Source organism: Nomia melanderi, chromosome 11, assembly GCF_051020985.1.
Source record: "Nomia melanderi isolate GNS246 chromosome 11, iyNomMela1, whole genome shotgun sequence".
Taxonomy (NCBI): Eukaryota; Metazoa; Arthropoda; class Insecta; order Hymenoptera; family Halictidae; genus Nomia; species Nomia melanderi.
The window spans coordinates 10,233,020-10,253,243 of record NC_135009.1 but is presented as its reverse complement, the minus strand read 5'-3'; the positions used below and the strand labels follow the sequence as shown (position 1 = coordinate 10,253,243).

Below are 20,224 nucleotides of genomic sequence, written 5' to 3'. Positions count from 1 at the left end.
TCGTGATGCTTTTCAGTCGCCAATTGATTTGATGTAGCAAAATTGTAGAGTTTGATATTGAATATTGAATGTTGTATAACGCGTCAATATGTGAAGTATTGACAGAAAATAGTTTTCTTCCTCAATATACGTGCGATTTCTCGCTAAGTCAATTTCAGAAAATGTCTGCAGCTCGTTAGGAAGTATTGAGTATTTTCAGTGTAAAACTTCTGGAGTGCACAGGGTTAAGCGAATAATAATCAGATCGCGTCGATCGTAAAACGACAAATCGTAATTGCGTTACTTTTCCTAACCGCTCAATCAAATTAACTCGAACCGTTTTAATCGGAACGTTTTGATCGCATTGCCGCGACAAACTGTTCGGTAAATGGAGAAACGAATTTAGATTCGTCGGAACTGGCTTCGCCGGTCAAGATTTTAATTAATCGTTCGATTACGCGGGTTAATGCACAGTTCAACGGGTTTTCTCAATTAGGGAAGATAAAGAGAAGCGGTTATGCGTCGCGAACGAAGCGTGTGATCCCGAGCGTGTAAATTCGAGAAAACGCGGTCTTCTCTTTTCATAACCTGATTCAAGTGTGCTTCCGGTTGGCGATTTATCATCTCGCGACAACTTGAAATGCGCCTTGACTCGAGGCAAATGTATCCTATCCTCACGTCGTGTTCGATAATCGCTGCACCGTAAGCTTTATATTGCCGATTCAACCGGAAATATCGACGCGGCGCGCGCACGGTCGTACACGCACGCGCTGTTCGGTTCATACGGTGACCCAGTTACCGGCTTCGAATGACTTCCGTTTCGATGACCGTTCATACTGACTCATATTGCGTTTTCCGCTACGCTCATCCTTACATGACAATTTTCGTGTACTGGGATGGTATAAACATACAAAACTTCGAAAATATTTTGTAAATTTCCCGGACCTAATCGACACCGAATTACAAAGCAAAGGGTTAACTTAATTTAGTAGTCGTTCTTGTTTCAATTGTTGTAAATTATGAAAGAATTCATATGACTCTTGAATTCGAAGGATTGCGAAACGATGCAAGAATAGTGACTAGTAAACGAAAACACTATGTTATGTAAATATTCCAATTTCTAAATGAAACATTCGAAAGTGAATGTTCAGATGAATATGAATTCTAACCAACCCGAACCGTGAAAATATATAATATCCACAAAATGAATATAATATTCACAAAATATGTAAGATTCACAAATCCTTGAAATTAATCAGGTTCCCGAATCATTAAGGGAACTTCCGTTATTCACAGCGTAAATCGTTGGACCGTCAAAAGATTCCAGTATCAGTCGGCTCGCGTGCAATCTCGCCAGCGCGATATCTTATCGTCGCGGTCGCGGGGTGTCGTTTCTGACGGAATGCGAGATACCGTTAATTGATTCTCATCCCGTGGCAGTTGAATGAAATTTCTTACGGTCGCGGGAATAAGCGGCGAGCGCGTTCCCATCGCGCGAAATGCTAATTCGAGAGCGAACCTCGAGCAGCGCGCGTCGTGCGTGTGCAACGCGCGCGTTCCTCGGAAACGGGGGAAAAAAATTAAGGAGGGAGAGAGAAAGAGGAAGGGTAGAGGGAGGAGGAAAAATGGAAAAAGAGAGGCCGATGATTTCACAAGGATGATTACGAAACCGACGCGCCGGCGACCAGATTCTGTTAATGACCCACGAAACTTGCGCTTAATTTGAGCCGGCGCTAACTACCACGCTTAAGGAAGACATTCTTTTTTATGGGAATCGACGCGGGGTATGGGTAAATGTTTGCACAGGATGCAACGTGCACCGTGGGAATGACAGAAAAACTCGGGTCGGCGCATCGTTTTTCGAACTGCGACGGATTTGTCACATTTCGAAGTTCGATGCCCCGGTTAACACTAGAATTACTAGATAGATCGAAACGACTGAGCTTTTATTTCTTTCGTCACAAGTATTGGAAAGATACAAATGCTACTCGAAGGAATTACTAAGTAACTTGATTTAGTAGTATTTAAATTGAGATGGGTCAATTGAAACCTCAATAAATGTTTTCTTATCGTTTTTGTAGAAAAATAAGAAAGAATCAATTTGACTGTTCGGTAGTTTTGGTGTTAACACACTGTTAACCGGAGAATTTTTGTAAAAATATATTTGAATTTATTTGGAACTTTGCACGTGTGTTACCAAAGTTATATTTCTTAAGATTATGATGGTCTGCGTGGACACAATTTTATTGTACAGTACCTGATCAATAATGTCTGTTTATTAAAAGACCCATGAAGTTTCCAGTCAAGAATGTTCCGTTATGTAAAGACGTATCACGTCGTTAATAATGTGAAAATACTGGTACTACCATACGGGTCGAAATTACTGAATATTTTTTTACAAACATTGAATAAATAAATGATGATTTCCTAAGGAATTATCAAAGAAATTGATTTAATCATTCACAAACTGAATTAAAAGTTAATGGAAATCTCAGTGAATACAATCTTGAATTTTTTTCAGATTTTAATTATATTGTACTCGTTTTCTGATTTGGTTGGTTAATTATGATTTTCCGGTGGAAAATTATTTTCTCGTCATTTCTTAGGAGAAAAAAAAAGATCGCCCGAACAGGGACTCGAACCCTGGACCCTTAGATTAAAAGTCTAATGCTCTACCGACTGAGCTATCCAGGCGCTTGTGAAGTATGCTCTCCTATAGTAAAAGATATTAGGAGTAATATTTTCTTAGACGAAACATTTGTTTCGTCAAGTATAAAGTTTTACAAACAAATTTATTTCATACTATTATTAAAGAGATTACTCGTTTTGTTCAAGATCTTTGTTTATCCTTTTCAATTAAACATTCATATTATCTGCAAGACAGAAGGCATTCAATCAATTGCAACCAAATGATCTAAACTACAAAAATTACTTTTCACTAATAAATAATTTTCACTAATCAAAGTTCATCTTACGTTGTTCCAAAATTGCGGGGATGTTTATCAGTATCAATTATAATTTTCTTACTATATTTTTCGAGAAATAAATCGAAGTGAATTTATGTGAATAAATGTTATTTTCTCTTTTTTTTTGTAATAACACAATATTTATGGCCTAATTAGATAACCACTCTTATTAATTTTCCTTCATACCCACCCAATCACTTCCGCATTTTTCGTATATATCCACAAAATTGTATGTAACACGTTGACTGTCACAAGAATTTTAAGCATTTTGTATATTAATATTTCCTGACAATGTAAACTGATACTAAAACTAATTACTACTAATCTGATATCACAGTACTAATGTCACACTATTATCTAGTTACTTATGTTATGTTAAATATTCGTATTCGACATGAATTTTCTCATCGTTATTCTTCTCGAGCGATCTGGAAGCTCCGGCCATCGATCACCGTGGCAATCGACGTGTCAACACTAAAACTACCGAGCATTAAAATTGACTTTTCGAAATTCTTCTGTAGAAACTCCAAGAGTGCATCTATCGATACTTCAATTGATTTACTATTGAATTTGAGCTATATCAGTTTCTTTAATAACTTCTCAGAAAAACATCTGTATCTTTTTAACCCTACTAGACGGGTCCAAATGATCCATTCCTGATTTCTTCTTTTTGCAATTACTAAAAATATAACAGATATTTCTCGAAGAAACTATTCAAGAAATTGATTTAGTAATACGCAAACTGAATTGTGAATTAATTAAAGTGTCGATAAATGCACTCCTGAAGTTGGCACAGAGGAATTTCGAAAAGTGAATTTAACTACTTGGTAGGTTCAGTGTTAACCCTTTACACTGAACAATACTTTCTATTACAAACATTCATTATTTTCTGACGAAATATTTAAAAATATTATCTGCAACTTAAATAAAGGAACATTTTGCATAAATTAGACAGAATTGTTTTATTTCAATGTTTCATGCGTTACTACTTTATTCAACATTTTATATTGAATGTTTCATTTCATCATTTTGCTGCGTTCAATCAAACGGCGACTGAGAGTCGCCTCTCGAGTGCAAAGGGTTAACACTAGAACTCCGAGCATTTAATACGATTAATATACAATTCCCATAAAAATTGTAATAACAGGTTATTTTCAGTTCCTTCAGACATTCATTATAGTACTCAAATGAAACTATTTTCAAAATCATTTCGAATATTCAATGCTTCGAATATATCAATAATTGCTAAACAAAAAAATCGAAACCAATTATTTTGACTGGTTCTAGTGTTAATAATTTCGAAAATAAGAATTCAGTAATGAGTCATTTCGAGCCGTCCGGTAGTTTCAGTGTTAACACTAAAACGGTTGGATACCAATAATTTCCAGACAATAAAGCTGAAGTCCGTTTGAACGGAAGCGTAAACCATTCTCGTTGAAAAATGCTCCCCTAAAAGTGTTCATAGCACTCGCTACACCGTTTCCACTCTCCGAATATCAGCGGAGCGTTTTTCCGGGTAGTCTAGGGTCTCGCGTAGTCGCGTGCTGTCACGAAGCCATGGTGGAGTAGAGGAGGCTAAGTAGAGGTGGCAGTCAGGCAGTCAGGCAGTCAGGCAGGCGACCCGGTGTGCTTTACTCCCGTTTAAAGTATTCGCGAATTCCTAAACGACCGATGCCGTACCGTTGCGCGCGCGTCCCGGCTGCCTCGCCCCTCGCCGCGTGTCCTCGTCACTTTTCCTCGGCTCGTTCGTCCTCTCACACCTCCACGTGCACACGCGTCGTTCACATGCACGGCTACACCCCCTCAGCTCCGCGTCGTCGGAGCCCCACCGTCGACGCCGCCACGAGTGGCTCGTGAGAACCCGCCTTGAATCACGCACCGCGTCTCCAACGCCCACGCATATTAAGCGGCCGCGCGCAGACACGTGCAAACAGCGCGCGCTTTCCAGCGTTACATTGTAAATGTTTCCCTTCCCCCGACGGCTCTGACGCGGAAACCTACTCGCGTCACGTTAGGGACAGGTTCACGGAGACGGCGCGATGGCACCGCGTGCCGTGCCGCTGTCGAGACGCCTCGGCGCGGGACGATAACGCGACGCGGCCGTGCAGCGGTGCGCGCGATGATGCCGATCGACGGGTTTCGTCGGTTTTTTCGGTCGCTGTTGCTTTAGGACTTCGGTGGTTGAGGTTAGGGAGGTGTAGCGTTGTTTACTTGAATGGTGTTCAAGTTGATTTTTTGATATTTCCTGATTTTTGTACATTTCAACCCTTTGCGGGTGAATGTCGGCAATTCGACGAGATGAAAGTTTCTAGACGAAGACTAAGGTGTAAACGAATGATTTAATTACTCGAATAGCAAGTGATCGGCACGTAGTTTCCTATTTTTCTATTGTTCAAGCAGTTGAGGTATTTAGCTTCGTCTGTTGAAGGTTTATGGGGAAAGGGTTAATGGAATGTGTAATATTGGTTTTAGTTATTGAAGGGTTTACTCGTTGCTTCGCTTTCTGTTGGTTATAAAAACCTGATTTTTATATATTCTGAATATGTTGTGTAATCATTTCAGAAGCTAAAACATTGATTTTTGCAGTTTCTATTTTCTCGAGTTGATTGCGTTGACTTTTGAACAACTCGTATGCGGAAGTTGAAGATTTGTGTGAAGATTCTGAAGGGATACTGGGGATTTGAAGAGTTTAGAGATTATAGCGAGGTTCCAAATGGGACACTATGAATGTGATGGTTTCTACAAAGTTTCAAAGGGATACTAGACATTGTAGTTTTAAAATTTCTACGAGGTTCCAAAGGAGAGAATGGAAGTTCGAGGAATTTACAGATTTCCAGAAAGTCCCAAAAGGAACACTAGTAATTTGAAAATAAAATCCCAAAATACTGGAGATCCCCAGATTCTGCACCGAAAGTAGTTTGTACATACTTATACCGGTATTTTGGAAAAGTTCACTATTGTTATGAAGAAATCTAGGGTTACCAAAGGTTAAACGAGTCGATATAACACACTAGATGCCACGGGGGTCACCGGTGACCTCAACCAAGTCGATTTACTATAATTCACTCGATTAAACGATGATTACTTGAAAACTTTTCTATATTATAAGCAATACCATCTAACACAGTGACATTCAACAAGATGAACCTGCAATAATAATAACGTCACTCAATTATATAAGTTGATATTACATTATTTTCATTTTCTGTATTGTTCTCGGCAAAATCAGCACTCAACGCGTTAACTCTCTGCCTCGTAATGAGTTTCTCGAACGAAATAATATTCCCTCGGCGCAATTCGCCAAACCTTCGAATTGAATATATGAAAATTTGAAATTTTCCTGTCGGTCTGATGCATTCTCCGAAGGCTATTAGCGATTCTATCGAGATTGAGATCGCTAACGACGCGAGTCACCGTTTCTCTTTTACTGCTCTTTACGCGTTCGGTTTCGATAAATCTCCCTGCGCGGCTAATTATCATGTATCACGGGTGCGTCGCCGGGTCTCAAAGAAAGCTAACATCCCGGAATTCACCGACGCTCGAAATACTTGCGAATCCGTAATAGGCCGGCGCGCGACGATTTCCAACGACGTCCATTATGCATTGTCCACCAGGCATCGCTCGCCATCACGGTGAATAATTTTCCTTCCCGTGGTGTGCAACTGCAGTTCCATTGATTACCGATTCAGATGTCTCGTTCAATTATTTTTGCGCTGGACGTGTCACCTTGAAACTTTAATTCGATTTTATGGACCAATACATCGTCGTCTGGAAGTGTTGGACATTTCTCTGCATCTGTGTTTCGTGATTCCGCTGAAAATTTCATTCGGTGTGTTTCGCTCTGACAATTCCGACGATTTTGCGGGAAAAAATAGGTTGAAAATGTAGAATGAAAGCTTGACGCTTGAAACCACTTTGTCGAGAAAATTAAGCGTGGACATTTGTGAATATTTTTTGATACTTTTAAAGTAGACCATCGAGAATTTGGGTGAATTTATTTTGAAACGCTTTACGCGTCGTTAAGATTTCTTTTTTAAATTTCAATTTTAGTGAATAAATGTAAATTTCAATTCTTTCCTTTTTTCGTATGAAATTCACATTTTCTTTGTTTTCAATGCTCACTTGGGTTTCCATCTTTTTGAATGTGATACCGTTTCTGACAGCAAGGGACGAACCCTGCACGCAATTACGAATATACCTGGCATGCCCGCCTGAATACAAAAACAGTTGTCCTCATTCATTCAACGAAGTTGCTATGTGGTCTAACGTTGCTCGCAGCAAGGAATTCTACTACTTTCGAATACTGACGACTATCATCTAACAGCGGCACTATGAAAATTCCATAGCTTCATTAAATCCACAATTGAAAATGAACAGAAGATTGATCGAGGACGCATAATTTAATATCGGTAGTTAATGATCAATAGATAAAAATTCATAGTTTTAGGTCGGCGATGGAAATTAATAGTATATAATCGATAGTTGAACATCGGAAACCAATGACGGATAATTGAACATCGGCAATTGAATTAATATTAACGAATGAAGGGTTTGCAATACCTAATGATGTAATTATAGAATTCATATGAATTAATTGAAACCAAATACATTTAAAATGATCACTAAGTGCTTTGCAAATGATCCATTAGCTCTGATAATAGTTAAAATTTTATTTTTCCAAAATCTTATTTACTTTAGTATTTTTATATTATTATATTATTTTCATTTGGAAAGATGCAATTTATTTTCGTTTGTCGAATTAATGTTTAAACTTAAAAAATGTTTCCTTGCTGATTCTTTTTCAAAGGGTAAATGACTCTTTACGGTCTCCACTGGCAATTGTCAAGCCGCGTTCGTAACGGCGATTTAGTTCCCAGGAACCCAATAATTTCTCGTTACCATCGATTATGTGCTGGGTATGTATCGACATGTGTAGGACATTTGAGCCCGGTGACGTGACGGAACGAGGGACGGGTTCGCCGGACTTATTTTCGCATTCCGTCGATGTACTCCCACGAACAATTAGGCTTGTCGTCGGATTCCTCGCGCGCTTCCCGTCTGCCACGGCTCGATGTGCGAACGCGGGAACAATGAACGTTATTCCCGTGACTCTCAAATAATCGTTGCCAAGATACCGTTGCAGGGATACGTATATTGAGTCATCCCGGTTCTACGCTGATTTCTCTCTTATATACTTGCACCGTTTACGCCTACGCTTGGAACAGAATTTTACTCCTTTGGAGATCATTTTTGACGAATAGTAAATATAAATGTAATATAGTAATATAAATATAGTAATATAAATTTAGTGATGTGAATATAATGATATAAATATGGTACTGTAAATATAGTAATGTAAATTCAGTGATATAAATATAATGATATAAATATGGTACTATAAATATACTAATATAAATATGTAACTAATAATATAAATAATATAACCATAAGAAGTCATATTCTATTTCTTCTTGAATTCAAAATCTTTACATACATTCACCAGTAAAAATCTAAATTTGCAAACGCAAAGCTTCATGCATTGCTTTACAGAAACTAGCACCAAATAAAAATTCTTTTATTAAGTATATTATCGAGAACGAGATAAAATCTTCGTTACAGTACATTACATTTTTTACCATTCTGATCATTGCACTATATAGACTGCAGTAAATGCATCAAATCCACGATCTAACATTCATTCACAGATCCAAGGGACAAATAAATTATGTCGGAAACGTGAAACTGAAAATCTCAATTTTCATCGAACATTATGGTATAATACTGTAGCAAAAGTGAACTGCATATTTCAGTAATATTGTCTATGTAAGAGAAGCATAGAACGGATCGATACAATGCAGCGTTTGGCGTCGCGTATCGATCATCGTCCCACGAACAAGGGGTAGCATTAGGGGGTTCATTACGTTCGTATCCTTTGCTGTAACAATAGCTACTTGGCATTCGCGTTATACCGTCGGGTCTACATTGTTCTCCAAGGCGTGCGCAATCGTTTCACGGAACACCGTGTGCATACGTGGGATTCAATTGGAGGGTAATGCATCTTCCGCTGCATCCTGCGTCCTAGGCTCGATCCACGAACAAATAGGCCGTGTTGTAGTACGCTGAAAAAATGCAAACACCAAACTCCGCTCCAATTCATTTTTAAGAATTCCTTTATAACTTCAGACACTCTTCACACAATATTTTAGTAGTGTTCGACTTAGAAATTAGACATTAATTTTCACTTGAATTCGAAATTTATAAAATGGGGTTAATATTCATATTTGTGCTCCTGTAATATTTACTTTGTAATATTACCGTGTAATATTAATAATGATAATAATAATTGTTGAGAGTGAGCATGAAATATATTTTTAATGGCTACAAAGTTTTCAGAGGCTACAAATTTTTATTGCACGTGCTCAGCGTCTTTTCTTTTCTCTCCGCGTCGTTCGGCAGTTCGTAGTAAACGCTCAACCATCGAACAGCGTTCCGTTTCAGTTATTGTAAATTACCTTAATATATACTAATAAATATACACTTAGTTTTCCCAAACTGTGTTGTGTTTATTCTTGCAAATAAATATTCAACAATAATGTATATATACAATAAAATGAATATAACAAATATAAAAGAATATAACAATTACTGCTATTTTTGGATCATGTATGTAATGGAAATAATTGTTACATTTTTTTTAACTCCAATATGTATTCACATACTACGTACGACTAAGAGTTGTTTAAATAATTTACTTTCTTCTGTCATTTTAATTGTAATATTCTTATTCAGACGATTTTGTGTCACTGCATAAGTTATGATTTTGATTTATTTCTAGACTGTCGGTTTCATACGATATTTTCCTTTTGTTACAGCAAATTCTGCAAAAGTCTTCGGTATCCGTGGAAATTGAAGTGAGACCAAGACAATTGGTACCGGATACTAATTGCTTCATCGACTACCTGCCGCAGTTGCAGAATATCACGAAGGCGATTTCCGGGGCGCAGCCGATCTACACGCTCATGGTGCCGCTCGTAGGTGAGTCGAAATTCTCGATACTGTCCCGAAAGTTTGAACATCTCAATTTCAATCCCTTCCCCGAAATTATTGGAATTTTGGATACAGATGATAGGGTCACAAATTTGATAAATTTAAATATTATTTCATTTTATTTTCAATTCGTAAAACTCATTCACGAAGTAAAATTTCATTTAACTTTACTCTCCTAAAAATTCTCCCATAAGAATGCGAATTTGCAAGAAGCTCCACGGTTTGAAAGAATAATGCGCAGCTTCTGGGCACGTTACGCCCTCTTTAAACTCAACTTATGTTTTACGGGCAGCGCAGATACTCCTTAGGAGCTTTATAAAACCAAATGAACTCGCTTATTGCACAGTTTAGAGGTATATTATCGTAACAATATCTCCCTCGCGAGAAATTTACTGTGTTAATAAGCTCACAGTTTTAAAACCACGAAACTTACTATTATATTCAAAATAATAGTCTTCATTTAATCGAAAGATAATCCTATAATATTCTAAATCGTCATTATTACACAGGTACATAATTGCAAAAATAAAAATGTCCCAAATAATCTCAAGAAAATATTCCGCACGAACTAATTCCCTTAAAAATTTCAATCAATCGTAACAACACCCTTAACTTTGCATAAAGCACGATATCAAACTCATAGATTATCTCAAACACAATAATAAATGTCACTGGATTCTTTCGTTGTCAAACTAACTGTTTTCTCTTTTTAATTATTCTTCTTCCAATAAATTATCAATGACAATATACTTCTAACACCTTCGCGAAAGAAATCACAGGCCAAGTGGTTCAATTCTCCCGAACATTTCGTTGCTTTATATTTCATGCGCTCGTATTTGTCAGTGCACGAAATCCGCTGTCTAGTTATTGTCGATGTACGGGAGGAATCGGATACGTTGTTGGTTGGCGGGCGGCAGAAATATAAGGAAGAGATTAAATAATTGTGCACGGTCGCCAGAAAAGATGTTCGAACAACCGGTTGACCCCCGGTACCCGTCGGGCATTTCTTTCGACCGAAGGTCGTCGATTATCCCGCGCAGCGGAGAGGTGGGCAACGCTTCGTCCGAAATAATGCCTCGTTCCACTGGAAAAAAGTAAAACGTATGAAATAATCGGCGATAAATAACGACGGAGGAGGTCGTGGCTCTCTCGCGTATCTCAAGACCTCTGTACCAAAGGCCGAACAAAAATGAAGGAGGGGCGATGCGAATCGATCGAGCTGAATATCGTAAACCCGCCTCCGCGTGCTTCTACTCTTCCTTCTCATCCTCCTCCTCCTCCTACTCCTTTTCTTCTTCTTCTTCTTCTTCTTCTTCTCTTTCGTTTCTTCCCATTGGAAGGATTCGCCGAATTCTCGGAACGGCCTGGGAAAAGACGATTTCAATTTATCAAATTATTTTTGATAGGTTGGAGTGAGACAGGACGTGTGAAATGGAAAATGGAGGAACCTAAGGAGGAATTTCAAACATTTTATTATTGAACCGGTGAAGTTTTTGAGAAAAGTAGATTTCTGTTTAAAATCTGTTTAATTATGTTATTATTATGTTATTGGAATGAAATGGAAGATGAAGGAACTTAAGAAGGAATTTCAAATATTTTATTATCGAATTGGTGAAGTTTTTGAGAAAAGTAGATTTCTGTTTGGAATCTGTTTAATTGTGTTACTTATTAATTATGTTATTGGAATGGACGTGTGAAATGGAAAATGAAGGAAGTTAAAAAGAAATTTCAAATATTTGAATATCGAATTGGTGAAGTTTTTGAGAAAAGTAGATTTCTGTTTAGAATCTGTTTAATTATGTTGTTATTATGTTATTGAAATGAACGGTACGTTGTGAAATGGAAGATGAAGGAACTTAAGGAGGAATTTCAAATATTTTATTATCGAAGTGGGGAAATTTTTGAGAAAAGTTGATTTCTGTTTAGAATCTGTTTAATTAAGCTATTGAATAGGATTTTGGTTTGATTGGAGAATTTGTGTAGGAATTACTTGAACTGTTGCATTTGATATATCGATAGTTATATAATGGTATTCGATTGAATTTAATGTTTCGAAATTAAGTTAAAGAAATTATAGTGAGAAGACGTATTCGTTTGTTGTCAATAGTTTGATTGAAGTAGTATAAATAAGACTTATACTGGAGCGGATATATTAAACTAAGAATATCGTGTTATTCTCACAAATTGAATATTATGTAAATACGTGATTTTCCCATTTTTCCATCAAACAAATACACTCGCGTTAAGGTAACATTTGCATTTGAATATCGTCGAAAATCTGCACTTTTATTATATACAGCTTAGGAATTAATTATTGAGATTCCGTAAAAATCATGGACGCACGCGTATCTGTATGGAATCGCAATTATTAGATTAAACTTCGACCGCATGCGGCATAATTATGCTCAATCCGTGACGCAAGAATAGAAAATCAGCTTCGCAAACATTTATCCCATATACCCGGCGTCAATTAACATTCACAGTTTTCTTGTCGCTAGACCTAATTGAATTCCTCGTTAATCCGTGGCTCATGTCTCGTTAACACCATTTATTCCATTCCTAATTAACGAACGAATAGAATTATCCATTCACCTCTAGCCTCGTTTCGAACCGTCCGCCACAAAGCGGTAATAAAAACACTGTCATCCGCCGCCATATTTTCCATCAGTTTATTGCGAGCCAGGCTTCGGGCAAGTTTTTACGCGGCGGCCGCCTTCGATCTTTCATTCCGTGGAAAGTTGTAAAAACTCTCTCTCGTCGCGTCGCTATCGCGGTGTAATTATCTTTTGAAAACCGCGCGCCGTTTCATGGAAACCGCGAGCGGCTGAAGGATGTCGTCGCATTGTATCGATCGTCCACGAAAAATTCAACGGGTTTACACGACGGTTTCTTCCAATGTTGAGTATCATTCGATTTAAACTTTATTCCATTGACAATAAAAAATAAATAATTCGTTATTCAGTTATTTGTTATTCAAGTTACTCCTGTAGAGAACCTTTATTCGTTACTTCTTGCACACTGTGATCTCAATATTATAATATTATTAATAATACTAATTACTATTAATGATTAATATCAATAATTGTATTATCAGTACTTATTTAATCCAAGGACAGTTTACGAAAGCTGTTTTCCTTCAGAACTTAGGAAATAATATACTATTACTTTGAGTCACTTATTTGCAGATTCAATTAATAGCAAATCATTTACATTTACATTACCTATGCATCATTGTGCAAAGGTTATTCGAATTAGCGAACAGAAAATGGCGAGTAAATTCAATTTATTTATTGCCTGAGAATGACGGGTATATAAATTATTCGTTGCTCGCGAGTAACAATCAGATTGAACTTATTCGCCACTCTTTATTCGTTATTCCGTGTAACTTTCGACTAACGCTGGCTCCTTTCTTGATCCTTCTGCCGCTCGACGTCAAAAGTATTGCCGCGGGGTGATCGTGTCATCGGGAGACTATCATCAACGGGTCACGGCGCGGGTCAAAACGATGCGTAAACATCCGACTCACCTTGCCGATGACGATCATCGTCCTCGTCATCGACGGGTTCGTTCTGTTACACGATCTCCCTTTCGCTTCTTCGGTCAATCAACGTCGCGATAATCTGCGATCGATGGATTGCGACTCGCGGTGACGTTCACGAAAATTGCCTAACCACTTCCATTTCTCGTTTTCGTGTTCAACGTGCGCTCGAAAGTGTGATTTTTGTTTTTTGGTTCAAGGAGTACATGCTTCTAAATCGAAATAGTGTTTGCGAGTATGTCAGAGTTGCTTAGTGGATTTTATTCCGGAGTAATGATTCAATTCGAGTGCCATTCGATTGTCCTCGTCAATGGATTAGACGATTCAATTTACAATAAATATTACGAATATACAATGAACTCGGTAATACCACAATCTAGTTGACAATAGTAATACTTAAATAAATGACTCTTCTGATCACTACTTGTGAAATTTAGTTAACACCATCGAGCAATCAAAGTGACTTATTTGTAATTTTTTGTAAAAATCAGAACAAATTTCTTGAAATCCAAAGGGTCTCCTACTTTCGTATCTCTGTAAATATACAGATTTAATCGAGAACCTTTAACAAAAACGCCTTTATAATTTAAACACTTGTAAAATAAAAATTTCGGTGGCTAAATTTGACTCACCCTGTAGTTTCAGTGTTAAAATATTAGCCAAACTCTGCTGGATTGTCTAAAATTTTATTACATTACTTCCTCATTTATTTTCACTGTTAACCCTTTGCACTCGAGAGGTGACTTTCAGTCACCACTTGATTTGATTTGCAAAATTATCAATTCTTATATATAATATTAAGCTTTGCATAATGCATCGATATGTGCAATATTGAAATAAAATAACTTTCCTTCTCAATTTATACATGTTTCTTCATTAATTAATTTCAAAGAATATCGTCTGTATCTCATCGGAAAACATTGAATATTTCTAGTGAAAAACTTTCGAGTGCAAAGCGTTAAACGATACAATCCTACAAATTGAAGCGACCGATCAGCCTTACACAAAAATGTCACGAACAACGTACAATTACTCCAACACTCTCATTCAATTCATCAGTATCGAACCGATTTTCCGGGTAAAGACCTCGCGGTGTGTTTACGATTGCATAATCGTTACGAGGAGAGTATCTCGTTGAACGAGTGCCACGGACTGAGCCAAAAATAATTTACCCGGTGGTTCGAGAGCCAAGAGTTTCGCTTTTTACCTGCAAAAGCGACAGTCCGTTAGCTCGGGCATCGACTCGATACGGTAATTACCGGTACGCGCGGGTATACCTTGGCATAGCAATTACCCAATTACGAAACGGCGTGTACCTGTCGAATCGGCGTGGCCGGGGGCGATCGTAAACGCGTCCCCGATGGATGGGAACGACTCGGTGTCGTCGAGCGGAGTCGACGAGTCGTCGAAAGGATCCTTGAGAGAGCGATGACGCCGTGACGCGTCACGTCCACGCTCGAAATCGTCGAAAAATGAGGACGACATTCGATCCTACGCTGAGTCTATCGTGACACGACGCTGTTCCGCCCTCCCATGTTTTTCCCTCCCTTTTGCCTTCTTTTTATTTATTGATTTTCCGTGGATTTAAACCCCCTCCTGAAATTCATTTACGCGTTAATTTCACGCTGAAGATGCAACCAGGCGCGCGAGCGTTTTAGGCGAGTCACGGTGGCGAAGGGAAATTATTTTTAGGCCAACGATCCAGTGGTCCTAGTATTTTGAAGAGCCGAGTTGTATAATAATTATAAATATTCAATGTCTCGTGGTTTCTTATTATTTTTTCTTTCCCCTCGATAAAATTATCGACTCTTTTAATTCTTCGTTGAATCGGATAGTTTGATATTATCAGTTAGTACCGGTAAAGTCAATTGTATACCAAAAGATGTTTTAAAAAATTGTCACTTTGTTGAGTTTGTATTCATTGTTTTGTTCCATTGTTTTTCCGTTTTTTAGATTCTTTTATCAACTAGAATAGAGAGCACAACGAAGCGGTAATCGAATGATAATCATGGAAACCGTTGTTGCGCGAGCACGACCCCCGAGCGAGGCCCAAGGGTTCAAGGCCGTTTGAAATGGAAAGGCCCATCAATCACTGTTACGTGATTGCAAATTAGCTGGCGATCAGCTCGATAATTCAGGCAAATCAGTTTCGAGGCATCCGACCATTACCGAGCACCGCGCTCGGTGTTTCAACAGAGTCGGAAGCTAACAGAGATCTCCCCGAGCTGTTCGTTAACCGTGACCTAGGTCACCGGCATCACGATGAACAAGGACGAATATTCACCCTCGCGGGTCTCTTCGTCGAAAGTAGACACGGCTATCGCGTTCAATTAGCCTCCGGCCGGCGATCCCGTCTAATTTCTTTCTCTCGCGTTTGCGTTTCAATTTGAGGACGATTCAGAAACGTCCGGGCAATTATTATATCGTTAAAATCACCGTGTTAGTCAGTTTAGTGTGACAGTGAAATTAATGATGCGCGAATGATTTTTCGGACGAAGCGATCGATCAAAGTCACTGTACGTTTTCGTTAGGATGCGCGTTTCGCAATGTTGAAATTAGTTATGGATCGTCCGAAGTCGATTGAAATGGAGGATTGTTTTATTAAATCGTGTTTCTTGTATGTGATTCGTAGCCTTAACAGTTCTACTATTAACAGTAAACTTCAGAGTGCATCCATTGGGACTTTACTTGATTTACAATTCAGTTTGCGTATCGCCGAATCAAATTTAATCGTTTCAAAGAGAAACATCTGTCGTCTTTATAATAATTGCAAAAAGATGAAATTAGTGGCTGATTTTGACCTGTCTGATATTTTTAATGTGAATTACTGCAGTTTATTAACTACGTCTAGTTAAATAGTCTTTATCTTTAATAAAATGGACATATATCTGGATGCTCGAAAGATTCGAAAGTAATTCAAATATTTTGAAACTTCCCGTCGCAGGTACTCCTTTTCTCTACTAACAGGTAACGCTACAAACAAAATACTTCATTGAACGTTTCCAAAAATCTCGAATTTCGGGTCAACGGCCCAGTAGTTCCCAAAATGGCGCGATCGGCCCTCTCTATCGAGGAAACCCGGCTTCGTTGTACCAGCATTCCTTCACGTGCTCTATAAATCCTCCACCGACTTACCATAGGACACGGTGTGCGCGAATTTCGGAACGAGCGGACGAGTCCGATGAAATTTCCTATTCTGCGTTAACCCCTTGTCCTATAATATCGCGTCACACTCGTGACGTACATTTTAAACCGAACTCGAGCAATCTAAGTGCTACTTACTTTTTCTGAGGCTAAATTAAATATTCCTTTCCTATAAACCCTTCGCGTTATATAGACTCGGCTACGTCACTGTTTGTAGCTTTAAATATTTTAACGAACAAACTTTTGAAAACTACCGAACAGTTAAATTGACATTTTGAAATTCGTCTGTAGAGTGCACCTATTGAAACTTTAATTGCTGTACAATTCAGTTTGCCAAACCAATATCCGTAATAATTTCTCAGAGAAACATCTGTCTTTTTAATAATTGCAAAATGAACGAATCAAGAATCATTTTGACTCGGCTGTTAGTTAGTGTACGGATTATTGCATTTTTACTACAAATTCTATCCTAAGAAGGAAAATGAACTATGTTAGAAATTTTATAATATAACACTTTTTAATTCGGGCGAACAATTATAAAACATGGGAAAAGTGTATGAACTAATGTTCTTTATTATAGTAAAAGGATCATAGGAAGAGTGTCAAATTCTTTTCTTTTACCGTTGAATTATTAATAGTAAGGTAGTTTATTAAACACAGTCGCGAAAGAAGTCATAGGTTAAAGGGTTAAACAGTATCCAGCGGCCGGAACGTATAACCGGCGAATCGATTTGCAAGCGAATTACTCGTCTCCCTTGGGTCCCCGTTGGGAAATACATCTTCGATTCGTTTGGTACGCGCGCGCACGCGATCCCCGCGGTCGGCTTTTTACTTTAATCCGGAAGAATCGGCTGCGCGATTGTCGATTCCGGCCATGGAGCAGTGGAAACTTCCACTTTACGCCAGGTACTCGAGCTTACGGCGCCATTTATCTTCGACCGCCAGGTTTCCGTCGATCGCTGCTGGTACAAGCCGACCGAATAGGGGAAAAATGTAAATACGAGAACGTGAGGGGACGCTCGATGAAAGTTGCTCCGGTGGCGGGGAAATATTCTCGATGGGCGCGTTATTTCGTCAAGTGGTTCACTTTGAATATGAAGTATATTATTCTATTTAAACGGCACCAAGGTTCTTTGGAGTTTTGGGAAATTTATTAATTCACGCTCGACGAAGAGCGGGATATTAACTGTACACGAGTAGTTTATATTATGTTCAGTGAAACAGATCTTTCGAGAAATTTAGTCTCGCATTGTTATTGCTACACTGCTTTACCATTTTCCATTTTGTTCTGCGATTTCCTCAATTTCTTGATTTTTTAAATTTCACTCGCTACATTCGATATTTTACCTTACATGATATAACAACGGATTAACCCTTTGCACTCCGAAGTTTTTCACTAGAAATATTTCAGCATTTTCTGATGAGATGAAGACGATATTTTGTGAAACCAACTCGATGAGAAATTCAAGTGAATTGTCGGACGAAACTATTTTACGTCAATATTTCTCAGATTGATGCATTGTATGAAGTATAATATTAAAATTCAAACTTTATAGCTTCACTATAGGAAATCAAGTGGTGAGTGAGAGTCACCTACCGAGTGCAAAGGGTTAAACATTGAGTTCAAACACTGGAGACACGATTAAAATCCATTTTTCAATATTCTAACAGAATGACCCTCAACTGCAGAGGTTTGACACCAGACCTATCGAATAGTTCAATTGACTTTTCGAAATCCCTCTGTATCATCTTCGAGGGTGCATCTATCGAGACTTATGATCTATAACTCAATTTGCACATTGCTAAAACAATTTCTTTAATAACTTCTCAGAGAAACATCTGTTATATTTTTAATAACCACACAAAGTAGAAGTCAGGAATAGGTCATTTTGATGCATTCCACCCAATAATACCTTACAATTATATTGAAGAAACCACGCCAAATCTACGCGAATCCATTCCCAAGTACGGTGGATCAAATAAATATCGGCACATTCAAATTTTTGTAAATATCTTTACTTTTTGAAGTATTTTATTAACAGCATGTATATCATTTTACGCCTTTCAATGTACACCAGTTATATACCGAAGCGTATTGCTCAATAATAATAACAACGATATAATTATAAAGTAATAATGATTTTACTATAAAATCTTCGTTATTTCTTTGTAATATCCGTTGTTATTATTATCGAGTAATATGCTTCGATATAGATCTTGTGTACGTTGAAAGATGCAAAATGCCATACATGTTAACACGTTCGTCACATATTTGTGACGGCCGCAATCCTATGGACATTTTTACTAGAAATTGTAAACTACGACATTATATTTAGGAACTCAATGACTCCTTCCAGTTTCATTTTTCTAATACTTTATTCAGATTTATTGGATCGAAGAAAATATTATAATCGAGGAGACCGTCACCGAAATAAACACTGACAGCGAACGCGTTAACCCTTTGCACTCTAGAGGCGCCTTTCATAAAATTTAAAATTCAATATTAAATTTCCTATAATCTACCAACACATGGAACATCGAAATAAAATAGTTTATATTAATTGTAAAAAATACCATTGATATTTCATCAGAAAATAAGGAATATCTGTCGCGAGAAATATTCTCGAGTGCAAAGGGTTAATAAAATACTTCACCAACCAAAGACATTTACAAAAATTTCGTCGCGCCGATACTTACTTATAGTATCTCAAACGGGAATTAGTTCTCGTTACCGGTAGCCTCAATCCGGTCGCACAAATTCACTCCGCTATCCGGCGACCGCCGGAAAGTAATTCCGTTCTTCGTCCTAATCCAAATTCCGTCGGAGATCGAGTAAAACGTCGCAAATCCGTATCGGATTCCTGCGTTGTGTTTACGGGGGGTTGGGTGTCCCGGCTAGACTAATGCATACCAAATGTCGTTGAATCTCCAATTGAAAGTGCTTCGAATGGGTCCGGCGTGTTTGCCGTTCGAGCCGTGTCTCGGTATTCCTGGAGGCGAGGCTCTCGTGTATACGCGAGTCGATTATCGGATTTCGGCGGCGGGGGTGGTCGGCTGGCAGACGGGGGATGAAAAAGGCACATGCAGGCAGAAAAACACGTCTGCCGGCGGATTCCTCGGAACTTTCGGCGGTCGACCGTCACCGGATACAATTTATTCGAGAGGAAGTCCGAGGACCGTTCAACCCCTACGCGTATGTATCTTCGAAGTTCGCTTCCTTACTTTCCGCCGGCTGAGTCCTGACAGTGGGTTAATTTATCTGGAGAAAAGTTTCTTTCTCGGCTCCGCGATTACACTGTCGCGAGGGGGTTGGCGACATGTTCGGGGGATGATCGTTGGTTGCCGTTCAGGTTCTTTAATGTCGACGTTGTTCCTCCGGGGGATGGGAAACTTTGACGTTGAGATGGGGATTTTAATGGAACCGCCGGGGGAGGATTTTGGAAGTTCTCGGGAGTGTGGTAGAGGAAGTATTGGAATTGGCTGTACGTTCGGTTGACGGTGTAGTCTGCCGTGTAGAGTTGTATGTGTATAAGTTGTTTAGAGATTGATA

General features: G+C 38.5%; 1 protein-coding gene and 1 non-coding gene across 2 annotated transcripts in view; one reads left to right on the top strand and one right to left on the bottom strand.

The window, feature by feature from the left end:
• Positions 1–20,224, top strand: part of LOC116430550 (uncharacterized) — a 189,713-nt gene that overhangs the window by 149,513 nt on the left and 19,976 nt on the right. The window contains exon 24 of the mRNA XM_076371820.1: positions 9,818–9,980. Within this exon, the coding sequence (XP_076227935.1) occupies positions 9,818–9,980 (163 nt within the window). The remainder of the gene's footprint in view (positions 1–9,817; positions 9,981–20,224) is intronic.
• Positions 2,601–2,673, bottom strand: TRNAK-UUU (transfer RNA lysine (anticodon UUU)). Its single transcript has one exon. It is a non-coding gene; the product is annotated as a tRNA-Lys (tRNA).